The sequence below is a fragment of the Taudactylus pleione genome, unplaced genomic scaffold, assembly GCF_031769625.1.
Source record: "Taudactylus pleione unplaced genomic scaffold, aTauple2 ptg000278l, whole genome shotgun sequence".
Classification (NCBI taxonomy): Eukaryota; Metazoa; Chordata; class Amphibia; order Anura; family Myobatrachidae; genus Taudactylus; species Taudactylus pleione.
Window position 1 is genome coordinate 360665 of NW_028284680.1, and position 18664 is coordinate 379328.

The 18664-nt window shown below is 41.5% G+C and overlaps 1 protein-coding gene across 1 annotated transcript in view; it reads right to left on the reverse strand.

Moving 5' to 3' along the window:
- LOC148513469 (uncharacterized) overlaps positions 1–18664 on the reverse strand; it is a 466228-nt gene that overhangs the window by 155670 nt on the left and 291894 nt on the right. The window contains exon 75 of the mRNA XM_088481822.1: positions 6883–7028. Within this exon, the coding sequence (XP_088337948.1) occupies positions 6883–7028 (146 nt within the window). The remainder of the gene's footprint in view (positions 1–6882; positions 7029–18664) is intronic.

Genomic DNA, 18664 nt, shown 5'->3' on the forward strand with positions numbered 1-18664 from the left:
ATGTAATCCTCCACCATTCTGTCAATGGTAACAGTATCATATGCAGTGACAGTAGACATGTCAGAAATTGTTGCCAGGTCCATCAGTCCGGACCAGATGTCCAAACTTGGTCCTGCCTGCCCTGCATCACCGCCAGCGGGTTGCTTAGGATACCTAAGTTTTTTCCTGGCAGCCCCAGTTGCGGGAGAAAATGAAGAAGGAGCTGTTGACGTGTCACGTTCCGCTTCAGCTGACAGTGTGTTCACCAGCAGGTCTTTGTACCTCTGCAGGCTTGTGTCGGCCGGAAAGAGAGACACCACATAGGCTTTAAACCTAGGATAGAGCACGGTGGACAAAATGTAGTGGTCTGATTTCAACAGATTGACCACCCTGGAATCCTGGCAAAGCGAATGAAGGGCTTCATCCACAAGTCCCACATGCCGAGCGGAATCGCTCCGTCTTAGCTCCTCCTTCACTTTCTCCAGCTGCTTCTGCAAAAGCCTGATGAGGGGAATGACCTGACTCAAGCTGGCAGTGTCTGAACTGACTTCACGTGTGGCAAGTTCGAAGGGCTGGAGAACCTTGCACAACACGGAAATCATTCTCCACTGCGCTTGAGTCAGGTGCATACCCCCTCCTTTGCCTATGTCATAGGTGGATGTATAGGCTTGAATGGCCTTTTGCTGCTCCTCCATCCTCTGAAGCATATAGAGGGTTGAGTTCCACCGCGTCACAACCTCTTGCTTCAGGTGATGGCGGGGCAGGTTCAGGAGTGTTTGCTGGCGCTCCAGTCTTCGACACACAGTCGCTGAATGGCGAAAGTGGCCTGAAATTTTTCGGGCCACCCAAAGCGTCTCCTGCACGCCCCTGTCGCTTTTCAGAAAATTCTGCACCACCAAGTTTATTGTGTGAGCAAAACATGGGACGTGCTGGAATTTGCCCAGATGTAATGCCCGCACAATATTGGTGGCGTTGTCAGATATCACAAATCCCCAGGAGAGTCTAAGTGGGGTAAGCCACTGGGCGATGATTTCCCTCAGTTTTTCTAAGAGGTTGTCGGCGGTGTGCCTCTTACTGAAACCGGTGATACACAGCGTAGCCTGCCTTGGAACGAGCTGGCGTTTCTGAGATGCTGCGACTGGTGACGCTGCTGCTGTTGCTGCGTAAGGTGATACATCTACCCAGTGGGCTGTCACAGTCATATAGTCCTTAGTCTGCCCTGTTCCACTTGTCCACATGTCCGTGGTTAAGTGGACATTGGGTACAACGGCATTTTTCAGGACACTGAGGACACTTTTTCTGACGTTTCTGTACAGTCTCGGTATCGCCTGCCTAGTGAAGTGGAATCTAGACGGGATTTGGAACCGGGGACACACTACCTCCAGCAATTGTCTAAATCCCACTGCACTAATGGCGGATACCGGACGCACGTCTAACACCAACATAGCAGTCAAGGCCTCAGTTATACGTTTTGCTTCAGGATGACTGCTGTCGTACTTCATCCTCCTCGCTAAGGACTGTTGGAGGGTCAATTGTTTAGTAAAAGTAGTGGTGTTCCTACTTCCTCTCTGGGATGATGAACGACTCCCAGCAGCAGCAACAGCAGCAGCGGCAGCAGTAGGCGTAGCAATGCAGGATCCTCCGGAGGAATCCGGGATAGGAGAGTCAGTCATGCCAGTGACATGGCCTGCAGGACTACTTCCGATCCTGACTAAGGAAGAAATTGACGAGGAGGGAGTTGACGGTGTGGTTTGCAGGCGCTTGGATACAACAGGACAACGGGATTTAGGTGTCCCTGGACTGCTTACGGTCTTAGCCAAAGTTTCTGAACTTGACAGTAACTTATTATGAACGCGCTGCAGGTGCCGTATAAGGGAGGATGTTCCTAGGTGGTTAACGTCCCTACCCCTACTTATTCCACCTTTACATAAGGTACATATGGCAAGACAGTTGTTGTCCGGATTTGGATAGAAATATTGCCAGACCAAAGAGGTGGAATGTTTGGTCTTCTGCCCAGGCATGACCGTGATGGGCTTTTTCATCCCACGGACAACAACTGTCTCCCCCGGAGCCTGATTTAAACAAACCACATCACCATCAGAATCCTCCTCGCCAACTTCCTCCTCAGCGCCAGCTACACCAGTATCCTCATCCTGTTGTCCTTCAACAGTGACATCTTCAATTTGCATATCAGCAAGTGGCCTGTGGGTGCTCCTTTCAGCACTTGCAGGGGGCGTGCAAATGGTGGAAAGAGCCACCTCTTCCCGTCCAGTGCTGGGAAGGTCAGGCATCGCAACCACCACCACACTTGGACTCTCCTTGGGGATTTGTGATATCTTCTTAGAAAGCACAGTTCTTCGCTGTGCTTTTGCCAGCTTAACTCTTTTGATTTTTTTAGTGGGAGGAGGGCTTCCATCGTCATGTGAAGCTGAACCACTAGTCATGAACATACTAGGGATCGACCTTAGCCGTTCCTTGCCAATCCGTGTCGTAAATGGCATATTGGCAAGTTTACGTTTCTCTTCAGCTGATTTAAATGTTTTTTTCAAGGTCATTTTCCTGAACTTTGTCATTTGGGATTGTATGTGCCCTCTATTATGACATTGGGCATCGCCCTTGGCAGACGACGTTGATGGCATGTTATCGTCTATGTCATGACTAGTGGCAGCAGCTTCAGCACTAGGAGGAAGTGGTTCTTGATCTTTCTCTATTTTATTTTTATCGGAGGAAGTTTGGTCCTCCATTTATGTTATATCGATTTGATATATACGTGCGGCTAAACACAGAAAATATTTTTTTATTTTTGCTGGAGAGTAGTGCACTTTGTGGGTTACACCAGCCTTTAAGAAATGAGCCAGCCGGCTCTTTACTTATGGGACACAGGCGCACGCTTGGCGCTGCTCCTTTGTTGATGCACGTGCGGCTACTGCGCACACAATTCACAAACACAGAAAATATATATTTTTTTGGTTTGGACTGGAGTGTACTTTGGGGGTTACAGCACCCTTTAACGGTCAAGCCAGCCGGCCCTTTACTTATGACACAGGCGCACGCTTGGCACTACTTTGTTGATGCACGTGCGGCTACTGCGCACACAATTCACAAACACAGAAAATAATATTTTTTTTGGTTTGGACTGGAGTGTACTTTGGGGGTTACAGCACCCTTTAACGGTCAAGCCAGCCGGCCCTTTACTTATGACACAGGCGCACGCTTGGCACTACTTTGTTGATGCACGTGCGGCTACTGCGCACACAATTCACAAACACAGAAAATATATTATTTTTTTAGCACTTGGGGGGAGCACCCCTGATGGACAGAGCACCCCCTGGACAACACTACAGCACCCCTTTAGGACTGGGACACTGCACAGGACTTTGGAGTGGACACAGCCCCTATGGAGAACTGACTGCACAACACAGTCCAGCCAGCCCCTATGGACTTTTAAGTAGTGGACACAGCCCCTATTAACAACAGCAGCACAGCACAACACAGCCAGCCCCTATGGACTTTGAAGTAGTGGACAACAGCAGCACTACACTACACTACACTACACTACACAGCCCAGCCAGCCCTAACTCCCACCCTCCCTCTTCACTGTCCACAGCCGAGTGAGAAAATGGCGCCGACGCGGGTACCTTATATAGGATCCAAAACCCGCGAGACTCGGAAGGCGGGATGATGACGTTTTGCCTCGATTTCAGATCCGAGTCAGGCGGGAAAAGTCGAGCCTGACTCGGATCGGGGGGCTTGGGGGGGTTCGGATTTCAGAAATCCGAACCCGCTCACCCCTAGTATATATATATATATATATATATATATGTAACTTGCAGAGATACATGGGGGGATACATGTACAAATACACATATATACATGCATGGCCGGCGGTTCAAATCCCAACAGCGGCAGCCCGACAAGGATGACAATCCCGATCGTCGTTGGTAAGTATTCACTAACCTATTCTACCCCCTCTAACCCTCCCTTAGGGGTGCCTAACCCTAACCTCCTTCCCAAGTGCCTAACCCTAATCCCCCCTCTAAGTGCTTAACCCTAACCTCCCCCCGGGGGTGCCTAACCCTAACCTCCCCCCCAAGTGCCTAACCCTAACCCCCCCTTCCCCCCTGGGGGGGATGCCTAACCCTAACCTCCCCCCGGGGGTGCCAAACCCTAACTTCCTAGCCTAACCTTAACCTCCCGGGGGGGTGCGTAATCCAGATCCCCCGGGAGCCCTAAACCTAACCCTCCCCCCCTGTGGCTGTCCGCGCTCGGCACCCGGCTTACCTTCGATCGGTAAGCCGGGTGTCGGGCTCCCCGGCGTAGGTCTAATAACAGGCATCAGGATTTCGACGCCTGTCATTAGACCCCAGCCGAGATTAGACAGTCGGGAAGCCGGCGGTCGGGATTACGTCCATGGGCTTCCCGACTGCTACCCCGTATATATACACATACACACACAAATACATGCATACATACACACATATATACATACACACACAGTTCCCAATGTGTCCACACTCACGTCTCAGAATCCACTTGCTGGGATAGCTACCCAAAGGGGAGTCTATCAAGAAACGCCCGTAAGGATAAAAAACAGAAAAAATGGGGTGCACGCACCAGTCTTCAGAAAAAGATTCCTTTATTACATATACATCGTAGAATGATTACAGCATATCTACGTTTCAGTCCATCCTGGTATCTTGACAAAGGTCCAGGAAGGACCAAAACACAGATATGCTGTAATCCTGCTATGATGTATATTTAATAAACAAATCTTTTTCTGAAGACTGGTGAGTGCACACCATTTTTTCTGTTTTTTATACATACATACACACACGCATCTATACATAAACACACATATATACATACACACGCATATAAACATACACACGCATATAAACATACACACACATATATACACGCATATAATTATACATACACACACATATATACAATACATACACACGCATCTATACATACACACACATCTATACATACACACATGTATACATACTCACACATGTATACATACACACGCATCTATACATACACACGCATCTATACATACACACGCATCTATACATACACACATATATACATACACACATCTATACATACACACGCATCTATACATACACACATGTATACATACATACACATATATACATACACACGCATCTATACATACACACATATACATACACACATATATACATACACACATATATACATACACACGCATCTATACATGCACACATATAATATACATACACACATATATACATACACACGCATCATATACATACACACACATGTATACATACACACATATACATCCACATGCATCTATACATACACATATATACATACACACATATATACATACACACACATCTATACATACACACATCTATACATACACACACATGTATACATACATACACATCTATACATACACACATCTATACATACACACATCTATACATACACACACATGTATACATACATACACATATATACATACACACGCATCTATACATACACACATATACATACACACATATACATACACACATATATACATACACACATATAATATACATACACACATATACATACACATGCATATATACATACACACGCATCTATACATACACACATGTATACATACACACGCATCTATACATACACACGCATCTATACATACACATATATACATACACACATATATACATACACACGCATCTATACACACACACGCATCTATACATACACACGCATATATACATACACGCATCTATACATACACACGCATCTATACATACACACACATATATAAATACACACAAATATACATACACATGCATCTATACATACACATTCATATACACATACACACGCATCTATACATACACACATATATACATACACATGCATCTATACATACACACACATCTATACATACACACACATCTATACATACACACGCATCTATACATACACACACATGTATACATACACACACATATATACATACACACATATATACATACACACGCATCTATACATACACACATATATACATCCACATGCATCTATACATACACATGCATCTATACATACACATGCATCTATACATACACATATATACATACACACATATATACATACACACGCATCTATACACACACACGCATCTATACATACATACAAGCATATATACATACACACGCATCTATACATACACACACATATATACATACACACACATATATACATACACACAAATATACATACACATTCATATACACATACACACGCATCTATACATACACACATATATACATACACATGCATCTATATAAACACACGCATCTATACATACACACACATGTATACATACACACACATCTATACATACACACATATATACATACACACATATATATATACATACACATGCATCTATACATACACATGCATATACACATACACACGCATCTATACATACACACATGTATACATACACACGCATCTATACATACACACGCATATATACATACACACACATCTATACATACATGCACACGCATCTATACATAGACACGCATCTATACATACACACACATCTATACATACACACGCATACAAACATACACATGCATATATACATACACAAATATATATATACAGTATATACATACATGCATACACACATACATATATATATATATACATATATATGCACACACAGATATATTCATGCATACATATATACACACACATGCATACACACACATATATATTCACACACACACACACATATATACATGCATACATATATACACACATATATAGATACACACAAATGCATACACACACATACATATAACTAGCGTCTCACACCTGAGGCTGACAGTCTAGGTAACTGTTGCTGTCTGATCTCAGCTTTCCGCGGTCATCATAAAACACAAAGCCGGCCTGGCAGATACAGGATCCATCCGATTCCTGGAAGGAGCGGTTTATCCCCCGGCACACGCAGCTCCGAGCACCTTGGAAAAGATTCCAATGAAAATAGAAACACAGGAATCTCTTTAGTTACATCCATTAGAGAAGACAATGACACTGTACTCATTAGATGCATGCAGCTATAAAGGTGCTTCTACTGATGGAGATTTTATTTCAAGTTAATGATCGGAAACCATATAATGAACGTTTATTTAGTTGGCTATAACTTTCCTTTATGTGATTTTGCAGGATGTTTTTGGATACAGAACTAATACATTTATCAAGCATTGTAGCATAATACAGTTCTTTCCCGTGGGTCACAGATCCCATGCACAGGTCATACAGTAACTCTGGGAGATTGCAGAATAAACCAGGTGAGCAGCAATGGTGGAACTTATGGAACCCTAGGAGTATTTCTGTCACCAAATTGTCGCCACGCAGGAAATATTATGTAGGACAGGTTCACCTGCCCTCTGCCAGGATACCCCGATATACACTAATAAGTGATTATACATTTACTATACACACAATATACAGCACAGCTGCATCTAGCCTGCAGTCACTTTAACACCTTATATATGCACTAATAGGTGATTATACATTTACTATACACACAATATACAGCATAGCTGCATCTAGCCTGCAGTCACTGTAATGCCTGATATATGCACTAATAGGTGATTATACATTTACTATACACACAATATACAGCACAGCTGCATCTAGCCTGCAGTCACTTTAACACCTTATATATGCACTAATAGGTGATTATACATTTACTATACACACAATATACAGCACAGCTGCATCTAGCCTGCAGTCACTTTAACACCTTATATATGCACTAATAGGTGATTATACATTTACTATACACACAATATACAGCATAGCTGCATCTAGCCTGCAGTCACTGTAATGCCTGATATATGCACTAATAGGTGATTATACATTTACTATACACACAATATACAGCACAGCTGCATCTAGCCTGCAGTCACTGTAACACCTGATATACTGTATGCACTAATAGGTGATTATACATTTACTATACACACAATATACAGCATAGCTGCATCTAGCCTGCAGTCACTGTAATGCCTGATATATGCACTAATAGGTGATTATACATGTACTATACACACAATATACAGCACAGCTGCATCTAGCCTGCAGTCACTTTAACACCTTATATATGCACTAATAGATGATTATACATTTACTATACACACAATATACAGCGCAGCTGCATCTAGCCTGCAGTCACTGTAACACCTGATATATACACTAATAGGTGATTATACATTTACTATACACACAATATAAAGCACAGCTGCATCTAGCCTGCAGTCACTGTAACACCTAATATATGCACTAATAGGTGATTATACATTTACTATACACACAATATACAGCACAGCTGCATCTAGCCTGCAGTCACTGTAACACCTGATATATGCACTAATAGGTGATTATACATTTACTATACACACAATATACAGCGCAGCTGCATCTAGCCTGCAGTCACTGTAACACCTGATATATGCACTAATAGGTGATTATACATTTACTATACACACAATATACAGCACAGCTGCATCTAGCCTGCAGTCACTGTAACACCTGATATATGCACTAATAGGTGATTATACATTTACTATACACACAATATACAGCACAGCTGCATCTAGCCTGCAGTCACTGTAACACCTAATATATGCACTAATAGGTGATTATACATTTACTATACACACAATATACAGCACAGCTGCATCTAGCCTGCAGTCACTGTAACACCTGATATATGCACTAATAGGTGATTATACATTTACTATACACACAATATACAGCGCAGCTGCATCTAGCCTGCAGTCACTGTAACACCTGATATATGCACTAATAGGTGATTATACATTTACTATACACACAATAAACAGCGCAGCTGCATCTAGCCTGCAGTCACTGTAACACCTGATATATGCACTAATAGGTGATTATACATTTACTATACACACAATATACAGCACAGCTGCATCTAGCCTGCAGTCACTGTAACACCTGATATATGCACTAATAGGTGATTATACATTTACTATACACACACTATACAGCACAGCTGCATCTAGCCTGCAGTCACTGTAACACCTGATATATGCACTAATAGGTGATTATACATTTACTATACACACAATATACAGCACAGCTGCATCTAGCCTGCAGTCACTGTAACGCCTGATATATGCACTAATAGGTGATTATACATTTACTATACACACAATATACAGCGCAGCTGCATCTAGCCTGCAGTCACTGTAACACCTGATATATGCACTAATAGGTGATTATACATTTACTATACACACAATATACAGCACAGCTGCATCTAGCCTGCAGTCACTGTAACACCTGATATATGCACTAATAGGTGATTATACATTTACTATACACACAATATACAGCACAGCTGCATCTAGCCTGCAGTCACTGTAACACCTGATATATGCACTAATAGATGATTATACATTTACTATACACACAATATACAGCGCAACTGCATCTAGCCTGCAGTCACTGTAACACCTGATATATGCACTAATAGGTGATTATACATTTACTATACACACAATATACAGCACAGCTGCATCTAGCCTGCAGTCACTGTAACACCTGATATATGCACTAATAGGTGATTATACATTTACTATACACACAATATACAGCACAGCTGCATCTAGCCTGCAGTCACTGTAACACCTGATATATGCACTAATAGGTGATTATACATTTACTATACACACAATATACAGCACAGCTGCATCTAGCCTGCAGTCACTGTAACACCTGATATATGCACTAATAGGTGATTATACATGTACTATACACACAATATACAGCGCAACTGCATCTAGCTTGCAGTCACTGTAACACCTGATATATGCACTAATAGGTGATTATACATTTACTGTACACACAATATACAGCGCAGCTGCATCTAGCCTGCAGTCACTGTAACGCCTGATATATGCACTAATAGGTGATTATACATTTACTATACACACACTATACAGCACAGCTGCATCTAGCCTGCAGTCACTGTAATGCCTGATATATGCACTAATACAGGGCTCGACAAAACCCAGGGCCAGGTCGCCATGGCGACCAGATTTGGTTGCCTGGCGACCAGATTTTCAGCAACCCCCGGGCCCTGTAGTCAGTGGCAGGCTGGGCCGGGGGGCAGGGTGCCATGTGACCCCCGGGCCGCAGCACCATGCCGCTGGCCGTGGGCAGTCTGTGTCTCTGTGACACAGTTGCCTGCACCGCGCGTGTAGTGCTGACCGGACAGAGTTCGGTCAGCGCTACACAGTGACTGACAAACACACAGCCGCCTGCAGTCACTGTAACACCTGATATATGCACTAATAGATGATTATACATTTACTATACACACACTATACATTGCAACTGACTCTAGCCTGCAGTCACTGTAACGCCTGATATATGCACTAATAGGCGATTATATATTTACTATACACACAATATACAGCACAGCTGCATCTAGCCTGCAGTCACTGTAACACCTGATATACTGTATGCACTAATAGGTGATTATACATTTACTATAAACACAATATACAGAACAGCTGCATCTAGCCTGCAGTCAGTGTAACGCCTGATATATGCACTAATAGGTGATTATACATTTACTATACAAACAATATACAGAGCATGCTGCATCTAGCCTGCAGTCACTGTAACACCGGATATATGCACTAATAGGTGATTATACATTTACTATACAAACAATATACAGCACAGCTGCATCTAGCCTGCAGTCACTGTAACACCTGATATATGCACTAATAGGTGATTATACATTTACTATACACACAATATACAGCACAGCTGCATCTAGCCTGCAGTCACTGTAACACCTGATATATGCACTAATAGGTGATTATACATTTACTATACACACAATATACAGCGCAGCTGCATCTAGCCTGCAGTCACTGTAACGCCTGATATATGCACTAATAGGTGATTATACATTTACTATACACACAATATACAGCACAGCTGCATCTAGCCTGCAGTCTCTGTAACACCTGATATATGCACTAATAGGTGATTATACATTTACTATACACACAATATACAGCACAGCTGCATCTAGCCTGCAGTCACTGTAACACCGGATATATGCACTAATAGGTGATTACACATTTACTATACACACACTATACAGCACAGCTGCATCTAGCCTGCAGTCACTGTAACACCGGATATATGCACTAATAGGTGATTACACATTTACTATACACACAATATACAGCGCAGCTGCATCTAGCCTGCAGTCACTGTAACACCTGATATATGCACTAATAGATGATTATACATTTACTATACACACAATATACAGCACAGCTGCATCTAGCCTGCAGTCACTGTAACACCTGATATATGCACTAATAGGTGATTATACATTTACTATACACACAATATACAGCGCAGCTGCATCTAGCCTGCAGTCACTGTAACACCGGATATATGCACTAATAGATGATTATACATTTACTATACACACAATATACAGCACAGCTGCATCTAGCCTGCAGTCACTGTAACACCTGATATATGCAAAAATAGGTGATTATACATTTACTATACACACAATATACAGCACAGCTGCATCTAGCCTGCAGTCACTGTAACACCTGATATATGCACTAATAGGTGATTATACATTTACTATACACACAATATACAGCACAGCTGCATCTAGCCTGCAGTCACTGTAACACCTGATATATGCACTAATAGGTGATTATACATTTACTATACACACAATATACAGCACAGCTGCATCTAGCCTGCAGTCACTGTAACACCTGATATATGCACTAATAGGTGATTATACATTTACTATACACACAATATACAGCACAGCTGCATCTAGCCTGCAGTCACTGTAACACCTGATATATGCACTAATAGGTGATTATACATTTACTATACACACAATATACAGCGCAGCTGCATCTAGCCTGCAGTCACTGTAATGCCTGATATATGCACTAATAGGTGATTATACATTTACTATACACACAATATACAGCACAGCTGCATCTAGCCTGCAGTCACTGTAACACCTGATATATGCACTAATAGGTGATTATACATTTACTATACACACAATATACAGCACAGCTGCATCTAGCTTGCAGTCACTGTAACACCGGATATATGCACTAATAGGTGATTACACATTTACTATACACACAATATACAGCACAGCTGCATCTAGCCTGCAGTCACTGTAACACCGGATATATGCACTAATAGGTGATTATACATTTACTATACACACAATATACAGCGCAACTGCATCTAGCCTGCAGTCACTGTAACGCCTGATATATGCACTAATAGGTGATTATACATTTACTATACACACACTATACAGCACAGCTGCATCTAGCCTGCAGTCACTGTAACGCCTGATATATGCACTAATAGGTGATTATACATTTACTATACACACAATATACAGCACAGCTGCATCTGGCCTGCAGTCACTGTAACACCGGATATATGCACTAATAGGTGATTATACATTTACTATACACACAATATAAAGCACAGCTGCATCTAGCCTGCAGTCACTGTAACACCGGATATATGCACCACTAGGTGATTATACATGTACTATACACACAATATACAGCGCAACTGCATCTAGCCTGCAGTCACTGTAACACCTGATATATGCACTAATAGGTGATTATACATTTACTATACACAGAATATACAGCACAGCTGCATCTAGCCTGCAGTCACTGTAACACCTGATATATGCACTAATAGGTGATTATACATTTACTATACACACAATATACAGCACAGCTGCATCTAGCCTCCAGTCACTGTAACACCTGATATATGCACTAATAGGTGATTATACATTTACTATACACACAATATACAGCACAGCTGCATCTAGCCTGCAGTCACTGTAACACCTGATATATGCACTAATAGGTGATTATACATTTACTATACACACAATATACAGCACAGCTGCATCTAGCCTGCAGTCACTGTAACACCTGATATATGCACTAATAGGTGATTATACATTTACTATACACACAATATACAGCGCAGCTGCATCTAGCCTGCAGTCACTGTAACGCCTGATATATGCACTAATAGGTGATTATACATTTACTATACACACAATATACAGCACAGCTGCATCTAGCCTGCAGTCACTGTAACGCCTGATATATGCACTAATAGGTGATTATACATTTACTATACACACAATATACAGCACAGCTGCATCTAGCTTGCAGTCACTGTAACACCGGATATATGCACTAATAGGTGATTACACATTTACTATACACACAATATACAGCACAGCTGCATCTAGCCTGCAGTCACTGTAACACCGGATATATGCACTAATAGGTGATTATACATTTACTATACACACAATATACAGCGCAACTGCATCTAGCCTGCAGTCACTGTAACGCCTGATATATGCACTAATAGGTGATTATACATTTACTATACACACACTATACAGCACAGCTGCATCTAGCCTGCAGTCACTGTAACGCCTGATATATGCACTAATAGGTGATTATACATTTACTATACACACAATATACAGCACAGCTGCATCTGGCCTGCAGTCACTGTAACACCGGATATATGCACTAATAGGTGATTATACATTTACTATACACACAATATAAAGCACAGCTGCATCTAGCCTGCAGTCACTGTAACACCGGATATATGCACCACTAGGTGATTATACATGTACTATACACACAATATACAGCGCAACTGCATCTAGCCTGCAGTCACTGTAATGCCTGATATATGCACTAATAGGTGATTATACATTTACTGTACACACAATATACAGCGCATGCTGCATCTAGCCTGCAGTCACTGTAACAGCGGATATATGCACTACTAGGTGATTATACATGTACTATACACACAATATACAGCGCAACTGCATCTAGCTTGCAGTCACTGTAACACCTGATATATGCACTAATAGGTGATTATACATTTACTGTACACACAATATACAGCGCAGCTGCATCTAGCCTGCAGTCACTGTAACGCCTGATATATGCACTAATAGGTGATTATACATTTACTATACACACACTATACAGCACAGCTGCATCTAGCCTGCAGTCACTGTAATGCCTGATATATGCACTAATACAGGGCTCGACAAAACCCAGGGCCAGGTCGCCATGGCGACCAGATTTGGTTGCCTGGCGACCAGATTTTCAGCAACCCCCGGGCCCTGTAGTCAGTGGCAGGCTGGGCCGGGGGGCAGGGTGCCATGTGACCCCCGGGCCGCAGCACCATGCCGCTGGCCGTGGGCAGTCTGTGTCTCTGTGACACAGTTGCCTGCACCGCGCGTGTAGTGCTGACCGGACAGAGTTCGGTCAGCGCTACACAGTGACTGACAAACACACAGCCGCCTGCAGTCACTGTAACACCTGATATATGCACTAATAGATGATTATACATTTACTATACACACACTATACATTGCAACTGACTCTAACCTGCAGTCACTGTAACGCCTGATATATGCACTAATAGGCGATTATATATTTACTATACACACAATATACAGCGCAACTGCATCTAGCCTGCAGTCACTGTAACGCCTGATATATGCACTAATAGGTGATTATACATTTACTATACAAACAATATACAGAGCATGCTGCATCTACCCAGCAGTCACTGTAACACCTGATATATACACAAATAGGTGATTATACATTTACTATACACACAATATACAGCACAGCTGCATCTAGCCTGCAGTCACTGTAACACCTGATATATGCACTAATAGGTGATTATAAATGTACAATACACACAATATACAGCACAGCTGCATCTAGCCTGCAGTCACTGTAATGCCTGATATATGCACTAATAGGTGATTATACATTTACTATACACACAATGTAGAGCACAGCTGCATCTAGCCTGCAGTCACTGTAACGCCTGATATATGCACTAATAGGTGATTATACATTTACTATACACACAATATACAGCACAGCTGCATCTAGCCTGCAGTCAGTGTAACGCCTGATATATGCAAAATAGGTGATTATACATTTACTATACAAACAATATACAGAGCATGCTGCATCTACCCAGCAGTCACTGTAACACCTGATATATACACAAATAGGTGATTATACATTTACTATACACACAATATACAGCACAGCTGCATCTAGCCTGCAGTCACTGTAACACCTGATATATGCACTAATAGGTGATTATAAATGTACAATACACACAATATACAGCACAGCTGCATCTAGCCTGCAGTCACTGTAATGCCTGATATATGCACTAATAGGTGATTATACATTTACTATACACACAATGTACAGCACAGCTGCATCTAGCCTGCAGTCACTGTAACACTGGATATATGCACTAATAGGTGATTATACATTTACTATACACACAATATACAGCACAGCTGCATCTAGCCTGCAGTCACTGTAACACCGGATATATACACTAATTGGTGACTATACACTTACTGTACACACAATATACAGCACAGCTGCACCTAGCCTGCAGTCACTGTAACACCTGATATATACACTAATAGGTGATTATACATTTACTGTACACACAATATACAGCACAGCTGCATCTAGCCTGCAGTCACTGTAACACCGGATATATGCACTAATAGGTGATTATACATTTACTATACACACAATATACAGCACAGCTGCATCTAGCCTGCAGTCACTGTAACACCTGATATATACACTAATAGGTGATTATACATTTACAATACACACAATATACAGCACAGCTGCATCTAGCCTGCAGTCACTGTAACACCTGATATATACACTAATAGGTGATTATACATTTACTGTACACACAATATACAGCACAGCTGCATCTAGCCTGCAGTCACTGTAACACCTGATATATGCACTAATAGGTGATTATACATTTACTATACACACAATATACAGCGCAGCTGCATCTAGCCTGCAGTCACTGTAACACCTGATATATGCACTAATAGGTGATTATACATTTACTATACACACAATATACAGCACAGCTGCATCTAGCCTCCAGTCACTGTAATGCCTGATATATGCACTAATAGGTGATTATACATTTACTATACACACAATGTACAGCACAGCTGCATCTAGCCTGCAGTCACTGTAACACCAGATATATGCACTAATAGGTGATTATACATGTACTATACACACAATATACAGCGCATGATGCATCTAGCCTGCTGTCACTGTAACACCGGATATATGCACTAATAGGTGTTTATACATTTACTATACACACAATATACAGCACAGCTGCATCTAGCCTGCAGTCAGTGTAATGCCTGATATATGCACTAATAGGTGATTATACATTTACTATACACACAATATACAGCACAGCTGCATCTAGCCTGCAGTCACTGTAACGCCTGATATATGCACTAATAGATGATTATACATTTACTATACACACAATATACAGCGCAACTGCATCTAGCCTGCAGTCACTGTAACACCTGATATATGCACTAATAGGTGATTATATATTTACTATACACACAATATACAGCATAGCTGCATCTAGCCTGCAGTCACTGTAATGCCTGATATATGCACTAATAGATGATTATACATTTACTATACACACAATATACAGCACAGCTGCATCTAGCCTGCAGTCACTGTAACGCCTGATATATGCACTAATAGATGATTATACATTTACTATACACACAATATACAGCACAGCTGCATCTAGCCTGCAGTCACTGTAACGCCTAATATATGCACTAATAGGTGATTATACATTTACTGTACACACAATATACAGCACAGCTGCATCTAGCCTGCAGTCACTGTAACACCCGATATACACTAATAGGTGATTATACATTTACTATACACACAATATACAGCACAGCTGCATCTAGCCTGCAGTCACTGTAACACCCGATAAACACTAATAGGTGATTATACATTTACTATACACACAATATACAGCACAGCTGCATCTAGCCTGCAGTCACTGTAACGCCTAATATATGCACTAATAGGTGATTATACATTTACTGTACACACAATACACAGCGCAGCTGCATCTAGCCTGCAGTCACTGTAACGCCTGATATATGCACTAATAGGTGATTATACATTTACTATACACACAATATACAGCACAGCTGCATCTAGCCTGCAGTCACTGTAACACCTGATATATGCACTAATAGGTGATTATACATTTACTATACACACAATATACAGCGCAGCTGCATCTAGCCTGCAGTCACTGTAATGCCTGATATATGCACTAATAGGTGATTATACATTTACTATACACACAATATACAGCACAGCTGCATCTAGCCTGCAGTCACTGTAACACCTGATATATGCACTAATAGGTGATTATACATTTACTATACACACAATATACAGCACAGCTGCATCTAGCTTGCAGTCACTGTAACACCGGATATATGCACTAATAGGTGATTACACATTTACTATACACACAATATACAGCACAGCTGCATCTAGCCTGCAGTCACTGTAACACCGGATATATGCACTAATAGGTGATTATACATTTACTATACACACAATATACAGCGCAACTGCATCTAGCCTGCAGTCACTGTAACGCCTGATATATGCACTAATAGGTGATTATACATTTACTATACACACACTATACAGCACAGCTGCATCTAGCCTGCAGTCACTGTAACGCCTGATATATGCACTAATAGGTGATTATACATTTACTATACACACAATATACAGCACAGCTGCATCTGGCCTGCAGTCACTGTAACACCGGATATATGCACTAATAGGTGATTATACATTTACTATACACACAATATAAAGCACAGCTGCATCTAGCCTGCAGTCACTGTAACACCGGATATATGCACCACTAGGTGATTATACATGTACTATACACACAATATACAGCGCAACTGCATCTAGCCTGCAGTCACTGTAACACCTGATATATGCACTAATAGGTGATTATACATTTACTATACACAGAATATACAGCACAGCTGCATCTAGCCTGCAGTCACTGTAACACCTGATATATGCACTAATAGGTGATTATACATTTACTATACACACAATATACAGCACAGCTGCATCTAGCCTCCAGTCACTGTAACACCTGATATATGCACTAATAGGTGATTATACATTTACTATACACACAATATACAGCACAGCTGCATCTAGCCTGCAGTCACTGTAACACCTGATATATGCACTAATAGGTGATTATACATTTACTATACACACAATATACAGCACAGCTGCATCTAGCCTGCAGTCACTGTAACACCTGATATATGCACTAATAGGTGATTATACATTTACTATACACACAATATACAGCGCAGCTGCATCTAGCCTGCAGTCACTGTAACGCCTGATATATGCACTAATAGGTGATTATACATTTACTATACACACAATATACAGCACAGCTGCATCTAGCCTGCAGTCACTGTAACGCCTGATATATGCACTAATAGGTGATTATACATTTACTATACACACAATATACAGCA